Below are 15,416 nucleotides of genomic sequence, written 5' to 3' on the forward strand. Positions count from 1 at the left end.
CTATCATTTAAGTAGGTCTGCTCCTCTCTCCTCAGTCCCTTGATGCAGGGAGTCTGTTGCCAGCAGAGCTCCCTGAAAATAAGAAAAAAACCTAACAAAATGCTTTCTTTGCAGGAAACTCAGGAGAGCTCCCTGCAGTGCACCCATCTTCCTCTGGGCACAGTCTAAAACGGAGGTCTGGAGGAGGGGCATAGAGGGAGGAGCCAGTGCACACCCAGAGTTCAGTTCTTTCTTAAAGTGCCCATGTCTCCTGCGGAGCCCGTCTATTCCCCATGGTCCTTACGGAGTCCCAGCATCCTCTAGGACGTTAGAGAAACAGGTCTGCGACCGCAAAAACACACGTTTCACTTGAACTGTGTGCTTTTCGTGAGAAAATGTATTTTTTCTTAATAGGATTGCCGAAAAAAATATTTGTGAAAAAAAATCGGTAAAGTACGTGTAAAAAATTTCCATTTTTCGCAGCTAATTGGATTCCCCATTTGTGTCTCTTCCAGCATCATCTTCTTAGGTCTTACTGTATGCTCTGCATGTCCGAGACATGTAATATTTTATTATTAATTTTTCAGATTACAGCACAGAAAAAAAAAACCGCCTAAGGAGGCAACAGCAGTAACAAGAAAAACAATAGAATTGCCATCAATAAAGAAGGGTATCAATAAAATAACATGTGCCTGAGCGCCTTTTTTACGTAACAAAGTAGAAAAAGTCCACATGAAGCTGACACTAATGTTCACACAGTGTCCATAATAGGAAATAGTAACACGTTAATGTCAGAAACAACATTAATATATTATTTCGAAAATCACACAGCAGGAGATCAATCGTGAAGGGAGTCTGGTAAAAAAAAAACCTGATTCCTGCCCAACCTGGAGTTACACCAACTATCCCATTTTTTTCGAAAATATGGAGATAGAGCCACGTATCTTAAACATATGTCGTTCATGATGGGCCACTTCACTGACCAGCGCTCTCCATTTATATATACTGGGGGGGGGGGGAATCAGCTGAAAACCAAACTCTGGCTCTAACTACCTTAGATCATGTTCCCAGACAAGCGGGGGGACGCCCAGCACAGGGCGTCCCCCTGCTCTGTCTGTCCCCCGCCTGCACAAGTACAAAAGCATTGCACCGCGCCGCCCACCGACTGCTTCTGCCTGTCATTCAGGCAGAGGTGATCGCTAGGGAACGACGACCTTCGGCCGTCCGGCATGCGCCGGTGCACTACGGCGCCGGCACAGGAGCATTTCCGACCCGATCGCTGCACTGCAATAAACTGCGAACGATCGGGTGGGAATGACCCCCCAAGATCAGTGTGTTCAGCACTTTAAATCGTCTCTGCACAGCAGTTTCTGAGTGGCATATGTCAGGGAACAGGATAGATAGTCAGGATGTTCGTGAGGAGCTACAGCTTGCAGCTGCTACTCCATGCCGAGCCAAGCTGCATGTCCGAGACATTTAACTGAGTGCTGTGGGGGCTATATCAGAATAAGAATCTTTTCTTCATGGTTGAATGTAAGGTATGTTTTGGATAGTTGTCTCGCTGAAATATCCCATCTCTTTTCAGAGTCAATTTTCTCACCAGTTCTGGGACATCAGCATCTAGTACTAGTTGACATTTAGTGGAATCTATTCTTCTTTCCGATGGAGAATATTTCTGGGTCACTGGCCTCTGCACAACCCTAAATGATATCAGGTCCAATGTTTAATGGTCGTCAAGTTGCTCTTTTCTTACAGTGCTTATTTTTTTTCTAAACGTATAAAAGCAAGTAACCCTTTCTGCAGGACACTGCAGCTGTAGTATTCAGCTTTGCAAAATTGACAGGTTTAAAAGCAATTATTTTGCAGATGTTTCGGGGTCTTCCAGATCTAGCCTTGAATTCAACAGTTGCCACTGACTGTATGACTTTCCCTGCTTTGTGACAGTCAATTATTTTATTTTATAGTCCTCAGTCGACTGCTTAAAGCAGCCAATGACTGCGGTGAGCAGTCACAATATCCTCAGAGGTTACAAGTGACGGAATATTTACTTAGCTCTGAAACACCCTACTGTGCTGGAGGAATGTTTGTTTATTCTAGGAGAGGGACGCAAATATTGTGAACAAACACTGTGAAATACCTCACAAACTCTGCTTGATTTAGGCTGGCAGATAAAATGTCTGTCAGTCTATTTTACCTGACAACATAGGCCTAGCAATTTCGATATTAGTTAGCATGCTGCTGCATTGCGTGCTATATTACTGCTACTATTATTATTATTTATTTGTTACCCACCAGATGTAATCCACACAGATTTACAAAAGTTCATATACAGTGCAAATATAACAGGACATAATGGGGGGAAAGTCAATTGTTTTGCCTGCCCGATCTCCCTTCTAAAGTGACGGGAGATCACAGGGCGCAATTCAATTGTTTGTTTTGGGGGGTTTTGCGCTGATTGCACCCAGAGAGACTGGATTTAGCCACATAAAATGGCTAAGCATGTCCAAAGTGCTAGGCGTGATGCGAGAAGGACCGCTTAGGCGCCCAAATGTGTTGCTTCACACTCATTTTTGCTATCCAGCATGGATAGCTGTGAGCAGGAATGTCAGCTCCGGTGGCTGTACGCCGGCACAAATAACAATTGAATTCCATCAACAGTGCATAAATTAAAACATGGTAGTCATTAACTACATACAGTATATGCAAATACTGAGATCAATACAAAAAATGTTGAAGGTAGCAGAAGACATTTTCAGAGTCGCTCTTTGTTGAATGATAAGAGCCCTGCTCGTGAGAGCTTGCAATCTATGGGAAAGGAGTAGACTACCATGGGAGACACCGACAGGTGAATCAGTGTGCAAGGACTTAAAGTGGTGGGTTATGATGAGAGTGGACAGGCTTTGATAAAGATGTGGGTTATGAGAGTCTCTTTGAAATGTTGCAACATAAAACGTGCAAATTAGCAGACACTTACGTGATATACTTGTTGTATAAGATAAAGGCATTTTCTGTGTTCCCCTCCCCTGCGTACACATTGGCCATACGAATCAATTCAACACCGGATCGATAGTAACGTTTGGGAGGGATATCATCATTGACTTCCACCGACGTCCCCTTTAATACCAGAGCCCGTATCCTTTCCTCTGGAGGGAGGCTGGTATCACTGTATTCTGGCATGGTGAGATATTGGGGGATGGAGCTAAGAAACAAACAACAGTTCAAAAGTCACCAGGCTGCGAACAGACTCACAATCACATTATAAAGTGAACTAAAAGCTCACATTCTAAACATAGGTTGCCAATAACATATTTCACTTTAGCAAAAAGACACCTAACAAGGGTAAACTGAACCAACATCGCACAGCTTTTCCTCACATCCCTCATTACTGTGTGTCCCACCTATGTGTAACATCACACAGCCTCTTCTCACACCCCCTCATTACCATAGCATAGGTTCTCAAACTTGGTCCTCAGGACCGCAGACAGTTCACATTTTCCAGGTAACCTAGCAGGTGCACAGGTGTATTTATTACTCACTGAGACATTTTAAAAGATCCACAGGTGGACCTAATTATTTAACTTGCGATTCTTTGATGAGACCGGGAAAACATTAACTGTTTGGGGTAATGAGGACCGAGCTTGAGAACCTATGCTGTATGCGTTCTGCCTATGTTTAATATCACACAGTCTCTCTTGACATCTCTCATTACTTTATATATATTCCCTCCTGTATGTGTAACATCACACAGCTTCTCCTCACACCACTCATTACTGTATGTGTTCCTCCTATCTGTAACATCACACAGCCTCTCCTCACACCACTCGTTACTGTATGTGTTCCTCCTATTTGTAACATCACACAGCCTCTCCTCACACCCTCTCATTACTGTATGTGTCCCTCCTACATGTAACATCACACAGCTTCTCCTTACACCCCTCTCATTACTGTATGTGTCCCTCCTACATGTAACATCACACAGCCTCTCCTCACACCCTCTCATTACTGTGTGTCCCTCCTACATGTAACATCACACAGCCTCTCCTCACACCCTCTCATTACTGTATGTGTCCCTCCTACATGTAACATCACACAGCTTCTCCTTACACCCCTCTCATTACTGTATGTGTCCCTCCTACATGTAACATCACACAGCCTCTCCTCACACCCTCATTACTGTGTGTCCCTCCTACATGTAACATCACACAGCCTCTCCTCACACCTTCTCATTACTGTGTGTCCCTCCTACATGTAACATTACACAGCTTCTCCTCACACCCTCTCATTACTGTATGTACCCTTCCTATGTGTAACATCACACAGCTTCTCCTCACACCACTCATTACTGTATGTGTCCCTCCTACATGTAACATCACACAGCCTCTCCTCACACCACTCGTTACTGTATGTGTTCCCCTATCTGTAACATCACACAGCCTCTCCTCACACCCTCTCATTACAGCATGTGTCCCTCCTACATGTAACATCACACAGCCTCTCCTCACACTACTCGTTACTGTATGTGTTCCTCCTATCTGTAACATCACACAGCCTCTCCTCACACCCTCTCATTACTGTGTGTCCCTCCTACATGTAACATCACACAGCCTCTCCTCACACCCTCTCATTACTGTATGTGTTCCTCCTATCTGTAACATCACACAGCTTCTCCTCACACCCTCTCATTGCTGTATGTGTCCCTCCTACATGTAACATCACACAGCCTCTCCTCTCAAACCCTCTCATTACTGTATGTGTTCCTCCTATCTGTAACATCACACAGCCTCTCCTCACACCCTCTCATTACTATGTGTCCCTCCTACATGTAACATCACACAGCTTCTCCTCACACCCTCTCATTACTGTATGTGTCCATCCTACATGTAACATAACACAGCCTCTCCTCACACCCTCTCATTACTGTGTATGTCCCTCCTACATGTAACGTCACACAGCCTCTCCTCACACCCTCTCATTACTGTATGTGTTCCTCCTATCTGTAACATCACACAGCCTCTCCTCACACCCTCTCATTACTGTGTGTCCCTCCTACATGTAACATCACACAGCTTCTCCTCACACCCTCTCATTACTGTATGTACCCTTCCTATGTGTAACATCACACAGCCTCTCCTCACACCCTCTCATTACTGTATGTACCCTTCCTATGTGTAACATCACACAGCCTACACCCTCTCATTACTGTATGTGTTCCCCTATCTGTAACATCACACAGCCTCTCCTCACACCCTCTCATTACTGTATGTACCCTTCCTATGTGTAACATCACAGCCTCTCCTCACACCCTCTCATTACTGTGTATGTCCCTCCTACATGTAACGTCACACAGCCTCTCCTCACACCCTCTCATTACTGTATGTGTTCCTCCTATCTGTAACATCACACAGCCTCTCCTCACACCCTCTCATTACTGTGTGTCCCTCCTACATGTAACATCACACAGCCTCTCCTCACACCCTCTCATTACTGTGTATGTCCCTCCTACATGTAACGTCACACAGCCTCTCCTCACACCCTCTCATTACTGTATGTGTTCCTCCTATCTGTAACATCACACAGCCTCTCCTCACACCCTCTCATTACTGTATGTGTTCCCCTATCTGTAACATCACACAGCCTCTCCTCACACCACTCATTACTGTATGTACCCTTCCTATGTGTAACATCACACAGCCTCTCCTCACACCACTCATTACTGTATGTACCCTTCCTATGTATAACATCACACAGCCTACACCCTCTCATTACTGTATGTGTTCCCCTATCTGTAACATCACACAGCCTCTCCTCACACCCTCTCATTACTGTATGTGTTCCTCCTATCTGTAACATCACACAGCCTCTCCTCACACCCTCTCATTACTGTATGTGTTCCCCTATCTGTAACATCACACAGCCTCTCCTCACACCACTCATTACTGTATGTACCCTTCCTATGTGTAACATCACACAGCCTCTCCTCACACCACTCATTACTGTATGTACCCTTCCTATGTATAACATCACACAGCCTACACCCTCTCATTACTGTATGTGTTCCCCTATCTGTAACATCACACAGCCTCTCCTCACACCCTCTCATTACTGTATGTGTCCCTCCTACAGTATGTGTAACATCACACAGCCTCTCCTCACACCCTCTCATTACTGTGTATGTCCCTCCTACATGTAACGTCACACAGCCTCTCCTCACACCCTCTCATTACTGTATGTGTTCCTCCTATCTGTAACATCACACAGCCTCTCCTCACACCCTCTCATTACTGTGTGTCCCTCCTACATGTAACATCACACAACCTCTCCTCACACCCTCTCATTACTGTGTATGTCCCTCCTACATGTAACGTCACACAGCCTCTCCTCACACCCTCTCATTACTGTATGTGTTCCTCCTATCTGTAACATCACACAGCCTCTCCTCACACCCTCTCATTACTGTATGTGTTCCCCTATCTGTAACATCACACAGCCTCTCCTCACACCCTCTCATTACTGTATGTACCCATCCTATGTGTAACATCACACAGCCTCTCCTCACACCCTCTCATTACTGTATGTACCCTTCCTATGTGTAACATCACACAGCCTCTCCTCACACCCTCTCATTACTGTATGTGTTCCTCCTATCTGTAACATCACACAGCCTCTCCTCACACCACTCATTACTGTATGTACCCTTCCTATGTGTAACATCACACAGCCTCTCCTCACACCACTCATTACTGTATGTACCCTTCCTATGTATAACATCACACAACCTACACCCTCTCATTACTGTATGTGTTCCCCTATCTGTAACATCACACAGCCTCTCCTCACACCCTCTCATTACTGTATGTGTCCCTCCTACAGTATGTGTAACATCACACAGCCTCTCCTCACACCCCTTATTACATACCCTCCAACTGGATCTTTTTGGTAGGTACAGTACCTTTTGTTTTATGGTTTGTACCTGCCAAAAAGGGGCTTTGTACCGATTTTTTACATTGGAAGTATAAGTGTTGATTCTAGCATCTACCATAAGGGTTATAGGGTATGTTATTACTGTAGGTGCTCCCCCCCATGAGTAAAATTACACAGCCTCTCCTTACTGTACGAGTCTCCTCACTTCATAACTCTCGTACTCCTGATTTGATTACCTATATAGCAGTACTACTCGCTCCCTGACACTCTCCTGCCCTGCACAGCACAGCGGCCATGTCATAATGCCCCCCTGTCACCTCCTCATCCACCATCACCGGCTCACCGGACAGTCGCTGCTCAGCTGCTCATCAGTCACCACATACTTCCGGGTCACATGATGCTCACCTCACCAGCTCTCCTCCTGGTCACACGGAAACCTGCTGTGAGGGATTCACGTGATGCTTCCGTTACCCTGCGACCGCGGCAGCCATTTTTAATGAGGGCAAAATTCTGTACACGCACAGTTGCTATGGTTATCAGGTCATCACATCATAGCATCTAAATATTTTTAGTAAAACAATTCTATACATTATTTTAATGGTAATATATGGAGAATGATATTATTTAAATACTATTGTACATGTCTCTCTTCTGGGCATGTCCAATATACATGTTAGCATGGCCAATTTGATTATAATTATTATTATTATTATTATTATTATTATTATTATTTTTATTTATTTATTGTTGTTGTTATTATTATTATTATTGTTGTTAATATTATTATTATTATTAATAATAATATTAACAACATTATTATTATTATTAATAATAATTATAATAATAATAATAATAACATACCCTCCAACATTTCCCATTCCATTAGGCACAAATGCTCTGTTCCTGGACTTTCTTAGGACAGGGCCGAAACTAGGATTTTCGTCACCCGGGGCAAGGCAGTAATTTTGCGCGATCCCAGGTACTGGAGCTCACTCACACAGCGTCGGAGCCAGCTGCGAGCAGACAGGTGGGTCAGATACATTGCCCTGGGAGCTATCTGCTGTCTCACTGGAGCAGCACAACACTGCCGGTAAAAAAAAAAACCTGCTCCTCTGTAACTCCTTGGCGCCCCCTCAAATCCTGCACCCGGGGCGCATGCCCCCTTAGCCCCCCCCTAGTTACGGCCCTGCTTAGGAAGCCCAGGAACAGAGCATTTGTACTAAAGCATGGGTCATATTGGATGGTATGTAATAAAAATAATAATAATAATAATTACTATTATTAGTAATACAAATAATAATAGTGTTGTGATTATAACTATACTGATGGCCCTGCTGGACAGAAACATGTACTGCTCTATGGAACCCTTCAGACTCATATCCCTTTCACACCGCCTGAGTCGGGTAGCACCCAGGAGCCTGACACGGGAGCTGACAGGGTGCGACCCGCCTCAGGCGTTTTTCACACCACAGTCATCAGCCCGGCATATTGCCGGGTTGCTGACATCAGCGGTGGAGCCGCCCGTACATAGAGAGCGAACGGAAAACGGGTCGCATTGACCCGGCTCCCGTTCACACCGCACAGTGCGCCAAGAGCAAGGTTGAAATACTGGGTCATTCGACCAGTATTTCAACCCCGGCACCCTTTCACACCGCACATGAACACGGGTTATGCGCCCTCATGTGCCAAAAACACGTGTTCAGAGGTGCTGGTGTGAAAGGGGTATCAGAGACCTAGGTATGACCATCAGATGAGCACCCTGGAATTGTTGCGGAATTGCAATGGCATGTGACCATTCTTTCTAAACCTTTTAATTGTTGAAACCATCAGTGGTGCAGATGTGAACGTTTGCACTTGCGCCAAGTAGGGCTCTCCACCGATTACCACAACCTGGCCTTTTAGTCCAAGCTCTGGGATGGAGCCTCCATGATTTTTTGGCACAGAAGTGGGTTTATGGACCACTAGTTAGTTACACTGCTGGTGGCACCATATAAATGAACGATAAAAGATTGTCCAACATTTCTCTAATTTTAAACTATTTGCATTTCATTTGTTAAATGATATTTGTTACATTTGTGTTTTCACCTTCTAGACAGGGTTTTCCCCCGTTATTCACTTATAGACCCATCATTATTGGAAAATATATCTTTTTTTTATTTTTTGCACATTAGCAAGAGACAAAAAAAAAAAAAGCCCCCATCAAAAATACTGACAAAATATGTATTTTCATAATTGTGCCAATTTGACTGTATTCTCACTTTATAACATATGTTATTATCTAGGTCTCATGATTATGAGTTTTCAATTAATTTTATAGTTCACTTTTCAGTCTCATAATAGTTTTTATCCTATCTCCAAGGTTTCACAGTGAAGAGCCGTACTACGTGTCCTTTGCCCTCACCCAATGTTCAGATTCCCTGTAAATTAGGACAGATGGACACACTTGGGGGCATATTCATTAACACTAAAACTGCCTATTTTACAATTATTTCATGGCATTTTCCCAGTTTTTAGTTGCAGCTTCAGTCATCAAAGGCTGTAACGAAGGAGATATAACTCGTGTGTGTGTGTGTGTGTGTGTGTGTGTGTGTGTGTGTGTGTGTGTGTGTGTGTGTGTATGTATATATATATATATATATACATACATACATACAACTGATATATCCTTGCTACAGTCTACTGCGATAATTTCCACACTCCCCATACTAAAGCCTACAGGAGCCAGGGGGAGGTGTGCAGTCGGCATGGTGCTGGGGAGAAGCGCACTCGAGTGAGCCGGCGGGAAAAGGGGGGGGGGGGGTGTCACAGCACAGACACTGGCTGTCCTCTCTCAGCACTACTCTTTGGTGGTCATTCCTGCCATTTTTCGCAGCACAGCGATCAGGTCACTACTGCGCATGCGTATGCACCGCAATGCGTAGGTGTGTTGTACGGGTACAAAGAGGATCGTTGCTGTGCGATGGATTAAACAAAGAATCCATTCACACCGCGATCGCAAGGAGATTGATAGGAAGAAGGCGTCTATGGGTGTCAACTGACCGTTTCCTGAGAGTGTTTGGAAAAACGCAGGCGTGTCCAAGTGTTTGCAGGGCGGGTGTCTGATGTCAATTCCGGGACCGGACAGGCTGAAGAGATCGCAGCGGCTGAGTAAGTTCAGACCTACTCAGAAACTGCACAAAGTATTTTTGTACTGCTCGGCTGCACAAGCGTTCGCAAACTTGCAAAGCTAAAATACCCTCCCCTGTGGGCAGCGACTGCGTTCACACGGCTGCTAAAAACAGCTAGCGAGCGATCAACTCGGAATGACCCCCTTTTACTCTTTTCTCCTGCTTTTTGCAGCCTCTGCAAACTGCACATGCGCAGTAACATAGTAACATAGTAACATAGTATCTGAGGTTGAAAAAAGACAATTGTCCATCGAGTTCAACCTATTTGTGGTCTCCCATGCATGATGATTTGACTAAAATTTCTGACTGATGCTGCTGTCAGCCGTTGCATTTTATCCCTATTTATAGTAACTATAATGCATGACTATGCACCATACCCCTGGATATCCTTATCCATTAGGAATTTATCTAACCCATTCTTAAAGGTGTTGACAGATTCCGCCATTACAACTCCCTCGGGCAGGGAATTCCAAACACGTATTGTCCTTACCGTGAAAAAGCCTTTACGCCGTATTGTGCGGAATATCCTCTCCTCTAACCTGAGCGAGTGTCCACGAGTCCTCTGTGTTGATCTAACCAAAAACAGGTCCCGCGCAAGCTCTGTGTATTGTCCCCTTATATATTTGTAGATGTTGATCATATCCCCTCTTAGTCTCCGCTTTTCCAATGTAAACATGCCTATTCTTTCAAGCCTTTCCTTGTATTCCATCGTCTCCATGCCCTTAATTAGTTTGGTCGCCCTCCTCTGTACCTTTTCAAGCTCCAGGATATCCTTTTTGTAGTACGGTGCCCAGAATTGTACACAGTATTCAAGGTGTGGCCTCACTAGTGATTTATATAACGGGAGTATAATACTCTCGTCCCTAGCATCAATACCCCGTTTTATGCATGCTAATATCTTATTAGCCTTCTTTGCTGCAGTCCTACTTTGGGTACTACTGCTTAGCTTGCTATCTATGAGGACACCTAAGTCCTTTTCCAGTACAGAATCCCCTAATTTTACCCCATTTAGTAGGTAGGTGTAATTTTTGTTCTTGTTACCACAGTGCATTACCTTACACTTGTCTGTGTTGAAGCGCATTCTCCATTTGGCTGCCCATGCTTCTAATTTAACTAAGTCATTCTGAAGAGACTCGGCATCCTCCTCTGTATTTATAGCCTTACACAATTTGGTATCATCTGCAAAAATTGACACCATGCTCTCTAGACCTTCTGTTAGGTCGTTAATGAAAATATTGAACAATAGCGGTCCTAATACTGAGCCTTGCGGCACACCACTTAGCACTTCAGTCCAAGTTGAAAAAGATCCATTAACCACAACGCGCTGCTCTCTGTTATCTAACCAGTTTTTGACCCAAGTGCATATTGTGCTTCCTAGCCCTGATTCTTGTAGCTTGTAGATAAGTCTCATGTGTGGTACAGTATCGAACGCTTTGGCAAAGTCTAAAAATATTACATCCACGTCTTTACCCTGATCTAGGTTTGCGCTTACTGTTTCATAAAAGCCAAGTAAGTTGGTTTGACAGGATCTGTCCTTCATAAACCCATGTTGATTCCTTTTAATGACCTTATTGACTTCAAGGAACTTCTGAATACTATCTCTTAGAATACCTTCCAATACTTTCCCCACTATAGATGTAAGACTAACTGGTCTATAATTACCTGGTTCAGCTTTACTTCCCTTTTTGAATATAGGCACTACTTCCGCTATACGCCAGTCTTTGGGAACCATACCTGATATAACTGAATCCTTAAAGATCAAAGATAGCGGTTTTGCCAGTTCAGAGTGAAGCTCCATTAGAACCCTTGGGTGAATACCATCGGGCCCTGGTGATTTATTAATCTTTAAATGTTTTAATAGGTCACAGACTACTTCCTCGCTTAAATAAGTACCTATCAGTGGGATATTCTCATTATTGAGATTGTGTGTCAGTCCCTGAAATGGGTCCTCTCTAGTGAATATTGTTGAAAAAAACTCATTTAGTGTGTCCGCTATGTCATTATAATTTTTGCTTAAGACTCCCAACTTGTCTTTTAAAGGGCCTATACTCTCCTTCTTTAATCTCTTGCTATTAATGTATTTAAAGAATTTTTTGGGATTCGCTTTGCTTTCCTTTGCTACTAGTTTTTCAGTTTCTACTTTAGCCGCTCTTATTTCTCTGACGTCCTAGTGGATGCTGTGAACTCCGTAAGGACCATGGGGAATAGACGGGCTCCGCAGGAGACTGGGCACTCTAAAAGAAAGATTAGGTACTATCTGGTGTGCACTGGCTCCTCCCTCTATGCCCCTCCTCCAGACCTCAGTTAGATTTCTGTGCCCGGCCGAGCTGGATGCACACTAGGGGCTCTCCTGAGCTCCTAGAAAGAAAGTATATTTTAGGTTTTTTATTTTACAGTGAGACCTGCTGGCAACAGGCTCACTGCAACGAGGGACTAAGGGGAGAAGAAGCGAACCTACCTGCTTGCAGCTAGCTTGGGCTTCTTAGGCTACTGGACACCATTAGCTCCAGAGGGATCGACCGCAGGACCCGTCCTTGGTGTTCGTTCCCGGAGCCGCGCCGCCGTCCCCCTTACAGAGCCAGAAGCATGAAGATGGTCCGGAAAATCGGCGGCAGAAGACTTCAGTCTTCACCAAGGTAGCACACAGCACTGCAGCTGTGCGCCATTGCTCCTCATGTACACCTCACACTCCGGTCACTGATGGGTGCAGGGCGCTGGGGGGGGGGGGGGGGCGCCCTGAGGGCAATATAAACACCTTGGTTGGCAAAATAATCACAATATATAGCTATATATGTGATAAATACCCCTGCCAGAATCCATAAAAAAGCGGGAGAAAAGTCTGCGAAAAAGGGGCGGAGCTATCTCCCTCAGCACACTGGCGCCATTTTCTCTTCACAGTGCAGCTGGAAGACAGCTCCCCAGGCTCTCCCCTGTAGTTTTCAGGCTCAAAGGGTTAAAAAGAGAGGGGGGGGGGGCACTAAATTTAGGCGCAATATTGTATATACAAGCAGCTATTGGGAAAAATTCACTCAGTTATAGTGTTAATCCCCACATTATATAGCGCTCTGGTGTGTGCTGGCATACTCTCTCTCTGTCTCCCCAAAGGGCTTTGTGGGGTCCTGTCCTCAGTCAGAGCATTCCCTGTGTGTGTGTGGTGTGTCGGTACGGCTGTGTCGACATGTTTTGATGAGGAGGCTTATGTGGTGACGGAGCAGATGCCGATAAATGTGATGTCGCCCCCTGTGGGGCCGACACCAGAGTGGATGGATAGGTGGAAGGTATTAAACGACAGTGTCAACTCCTTACATAAAAGGCTGGATGACGTAACAGCTATGGGACAGCCGGCTTTTCAGCCCGCGCCTGCCCAGGCGTCTCAAAGGCCATCAGGGGCTCAAAAACGCCCGCTCCCTCAGATGGCAGACACAGATGTCGACACGGAGTCTGACTCCAGTGTCGACGAGGTTGAGACATATACACAATCCACTAGGAACATCCGTGACTTGATTCCGGCAATAAAAAATGTGTTACACATTTCTGACATTAACCCAAGTACCACAAAAAAAAAAAAAAAGGGTTTTATGTTTGGGGAGAAAAAGCAGGCAGTGTTTTGTTCCCCCATCAGATGAGTGAATGAAGTGTGTGAAAAAGCGTGGGTTCCCCGCGATAAGAAACTGGTAATTTCTAAAAAGTTACTGTTGGCGTACCCTTTCCCGCCAGAGTATAAGTTACGCTGGGAGATATCCCCTAGGGTGGATAAGGCGCTCACACATTTGTAAAAAAAAAGGTGGCACTGCCGTCTTAGGATACGGCCACTTTGAAGGTACCTGTTGATAAAAAGCAGGAGGCTATCCTGAAGTCTGTATTTACACACTCAGGTACTAGACTGAGACCTGCAGATATTGCTGCTGCAGCGTGGTCTGTGACCCTGTCAAACAGGGATACTAGTTTGCTAACATAAGAGCATATTAAAGACGTCGTCTTATATATGAAGGATGCACAGAGGGATATTTTACCGGCTGGCATTTAGAATTAATGTAATGTCCATTCTGTCAGGAGGGTATTAGAGACCCGACACTGGACAGGTGATGCTGACTTTAAAAGGCACATAGATCTGCCTTATAAGGGTGAGGAATTGTTTGGGGATGGTCTCTGGGACCTCGTATCCACAGCAACAGCTGGGAAGAAAATTTTTTACCTCAGGTTTCCTCACAGCCTAAGAAAGCACTGTATTATCAGGTACAGTCCTTTCGGCTTCAGAAAAGCAAGCGGGTCAAAGGCACTTCCTTTCTGCACAGAGACAAGGGAAGAGGGAAAAAGCTGCTCCAGTCAGCCAGTTCCCAGAATCAAAATTCTTCCCCCGCTTCCTCTGAGCCCACCACATGACGCGGGGGCTCCACAGGCGTAGCCAAGTACGGTGGGGGGCCGCCTCAAAAATTTCAGCGATCAGTGTGCTCGCTCACAGGATCCCTGGATCCTTCAAGTAGTATCTCAGGGGTACAAGCTGGAATTCGAGATGTCTCCCCCCCGCCGTTTTCCTCAAATCTGCCTTGCCGACAACTCCCTCGGGCAGGGAGGCTGTGCTAGAGGCAATTCACAAGCTGTATTCCCAGCAGGTGATAGTCAAGGTGCCCCTACTTCAACAAGGAGGGGGTTACTATTCCACACTGTTTGTGGTACCGAAACCGGACGGTTCGGTGAGACCCATTTTAAATTTGAAATCCTTGAACACATACATAAAAAAATTCAAGTTCAAGATGGAATCGCTCAGGGCGGTTATTGCAAGCCTGGACGAGGGGGATTACATGGTATCCCTGGACATCAAGGATGCTTACCTGCATGTCCCCATTTACCATCCTCACCAGGAGTACCTCAGATTTGTGGTACAGGATTGCCATTACCAATTCCAGACACTGCCGTTTGGACTGTCCACGGCACCGAGGGTGTTTACCAAGGTAATGGCAGAAATGATGATACTCCTTCGAAAAAAGGGAGTTTTAATTATCCCGTACTTGGACGTTCTCCTTATAAGGGCGAGGTCCAAGGAGCAGTTGTTGGTCGGAATAGCACTATCTCGGGAAGTGCTACAACAGCACGGATGGATTCTAAACATTCCACAGCTGGTTCCTTCCACACGCCTACTGTTCCTGGGGATGGTTCTGGACACAGAACAGAAAAAAGTGTTTCTCCCGCAGGAGAAAGCCAAGGAGCTGTCATCTCTAGTCAGAGACCTCCTGAAACCAAAACAGGTATCGGTGCATCACTGCACACGAATCCTCGGAAAAATGGTAGCTTCATACGAAGCAATTCCATTCGACAGGTTCCATGCAAGAACCTTTCAGTGGGACCTCT

General features: G+C 45.1%; 1 protein-coding gene across 10 annotated transcripts in view; it reads right to left on the bottom strand.

The window, feature by feature from the left end:
• The window catches only part of STAMBP (STAM binding protein), a 99,010-nt gene extending 91,640 nt beyond the window's left edge, over nt 1-7,370 (bottom strand). For 2 of the 10 annotated variants that reach the window (XM_063931886.1, XM_063931882.1), the window contains exons 1-2: nt 7,137-7,224; nt 2,954-3,178 (exon numbers count right to left, since the gene is read on the bottom strand). In XM_063931886.1, coding sequence (XP_063787956.1) covers nt 2,954-3,178; nt 7,137-7,201 — 290 coding nt within the window. In that variant the 5' untranslated portion in view covers nt 7,202-7,224. The other 8 variants (XM_063931890.1, XM_063931889.1, XM_063931888.1 and 5 more) reach the window with 8 other exon arrangements.
• Nucleotides 7,371-15,416: the final 8,046 nt, after the last annotated feature.

Source organism: Pseudophryne corroboree, chromosome 6 (genome assembly GCF_028390025.1).
Source record: "Pseudophryne corroboree isolate aPseCor3 chromosome 6, aPseCor3.hap2, whole genome shotgun sequence".
NCBI lineage: Eukaryota > Metazoa > Chordata > Amphibia > Anura > Myobatrachidae > Pseudophryne > Pseudophryne corroboree.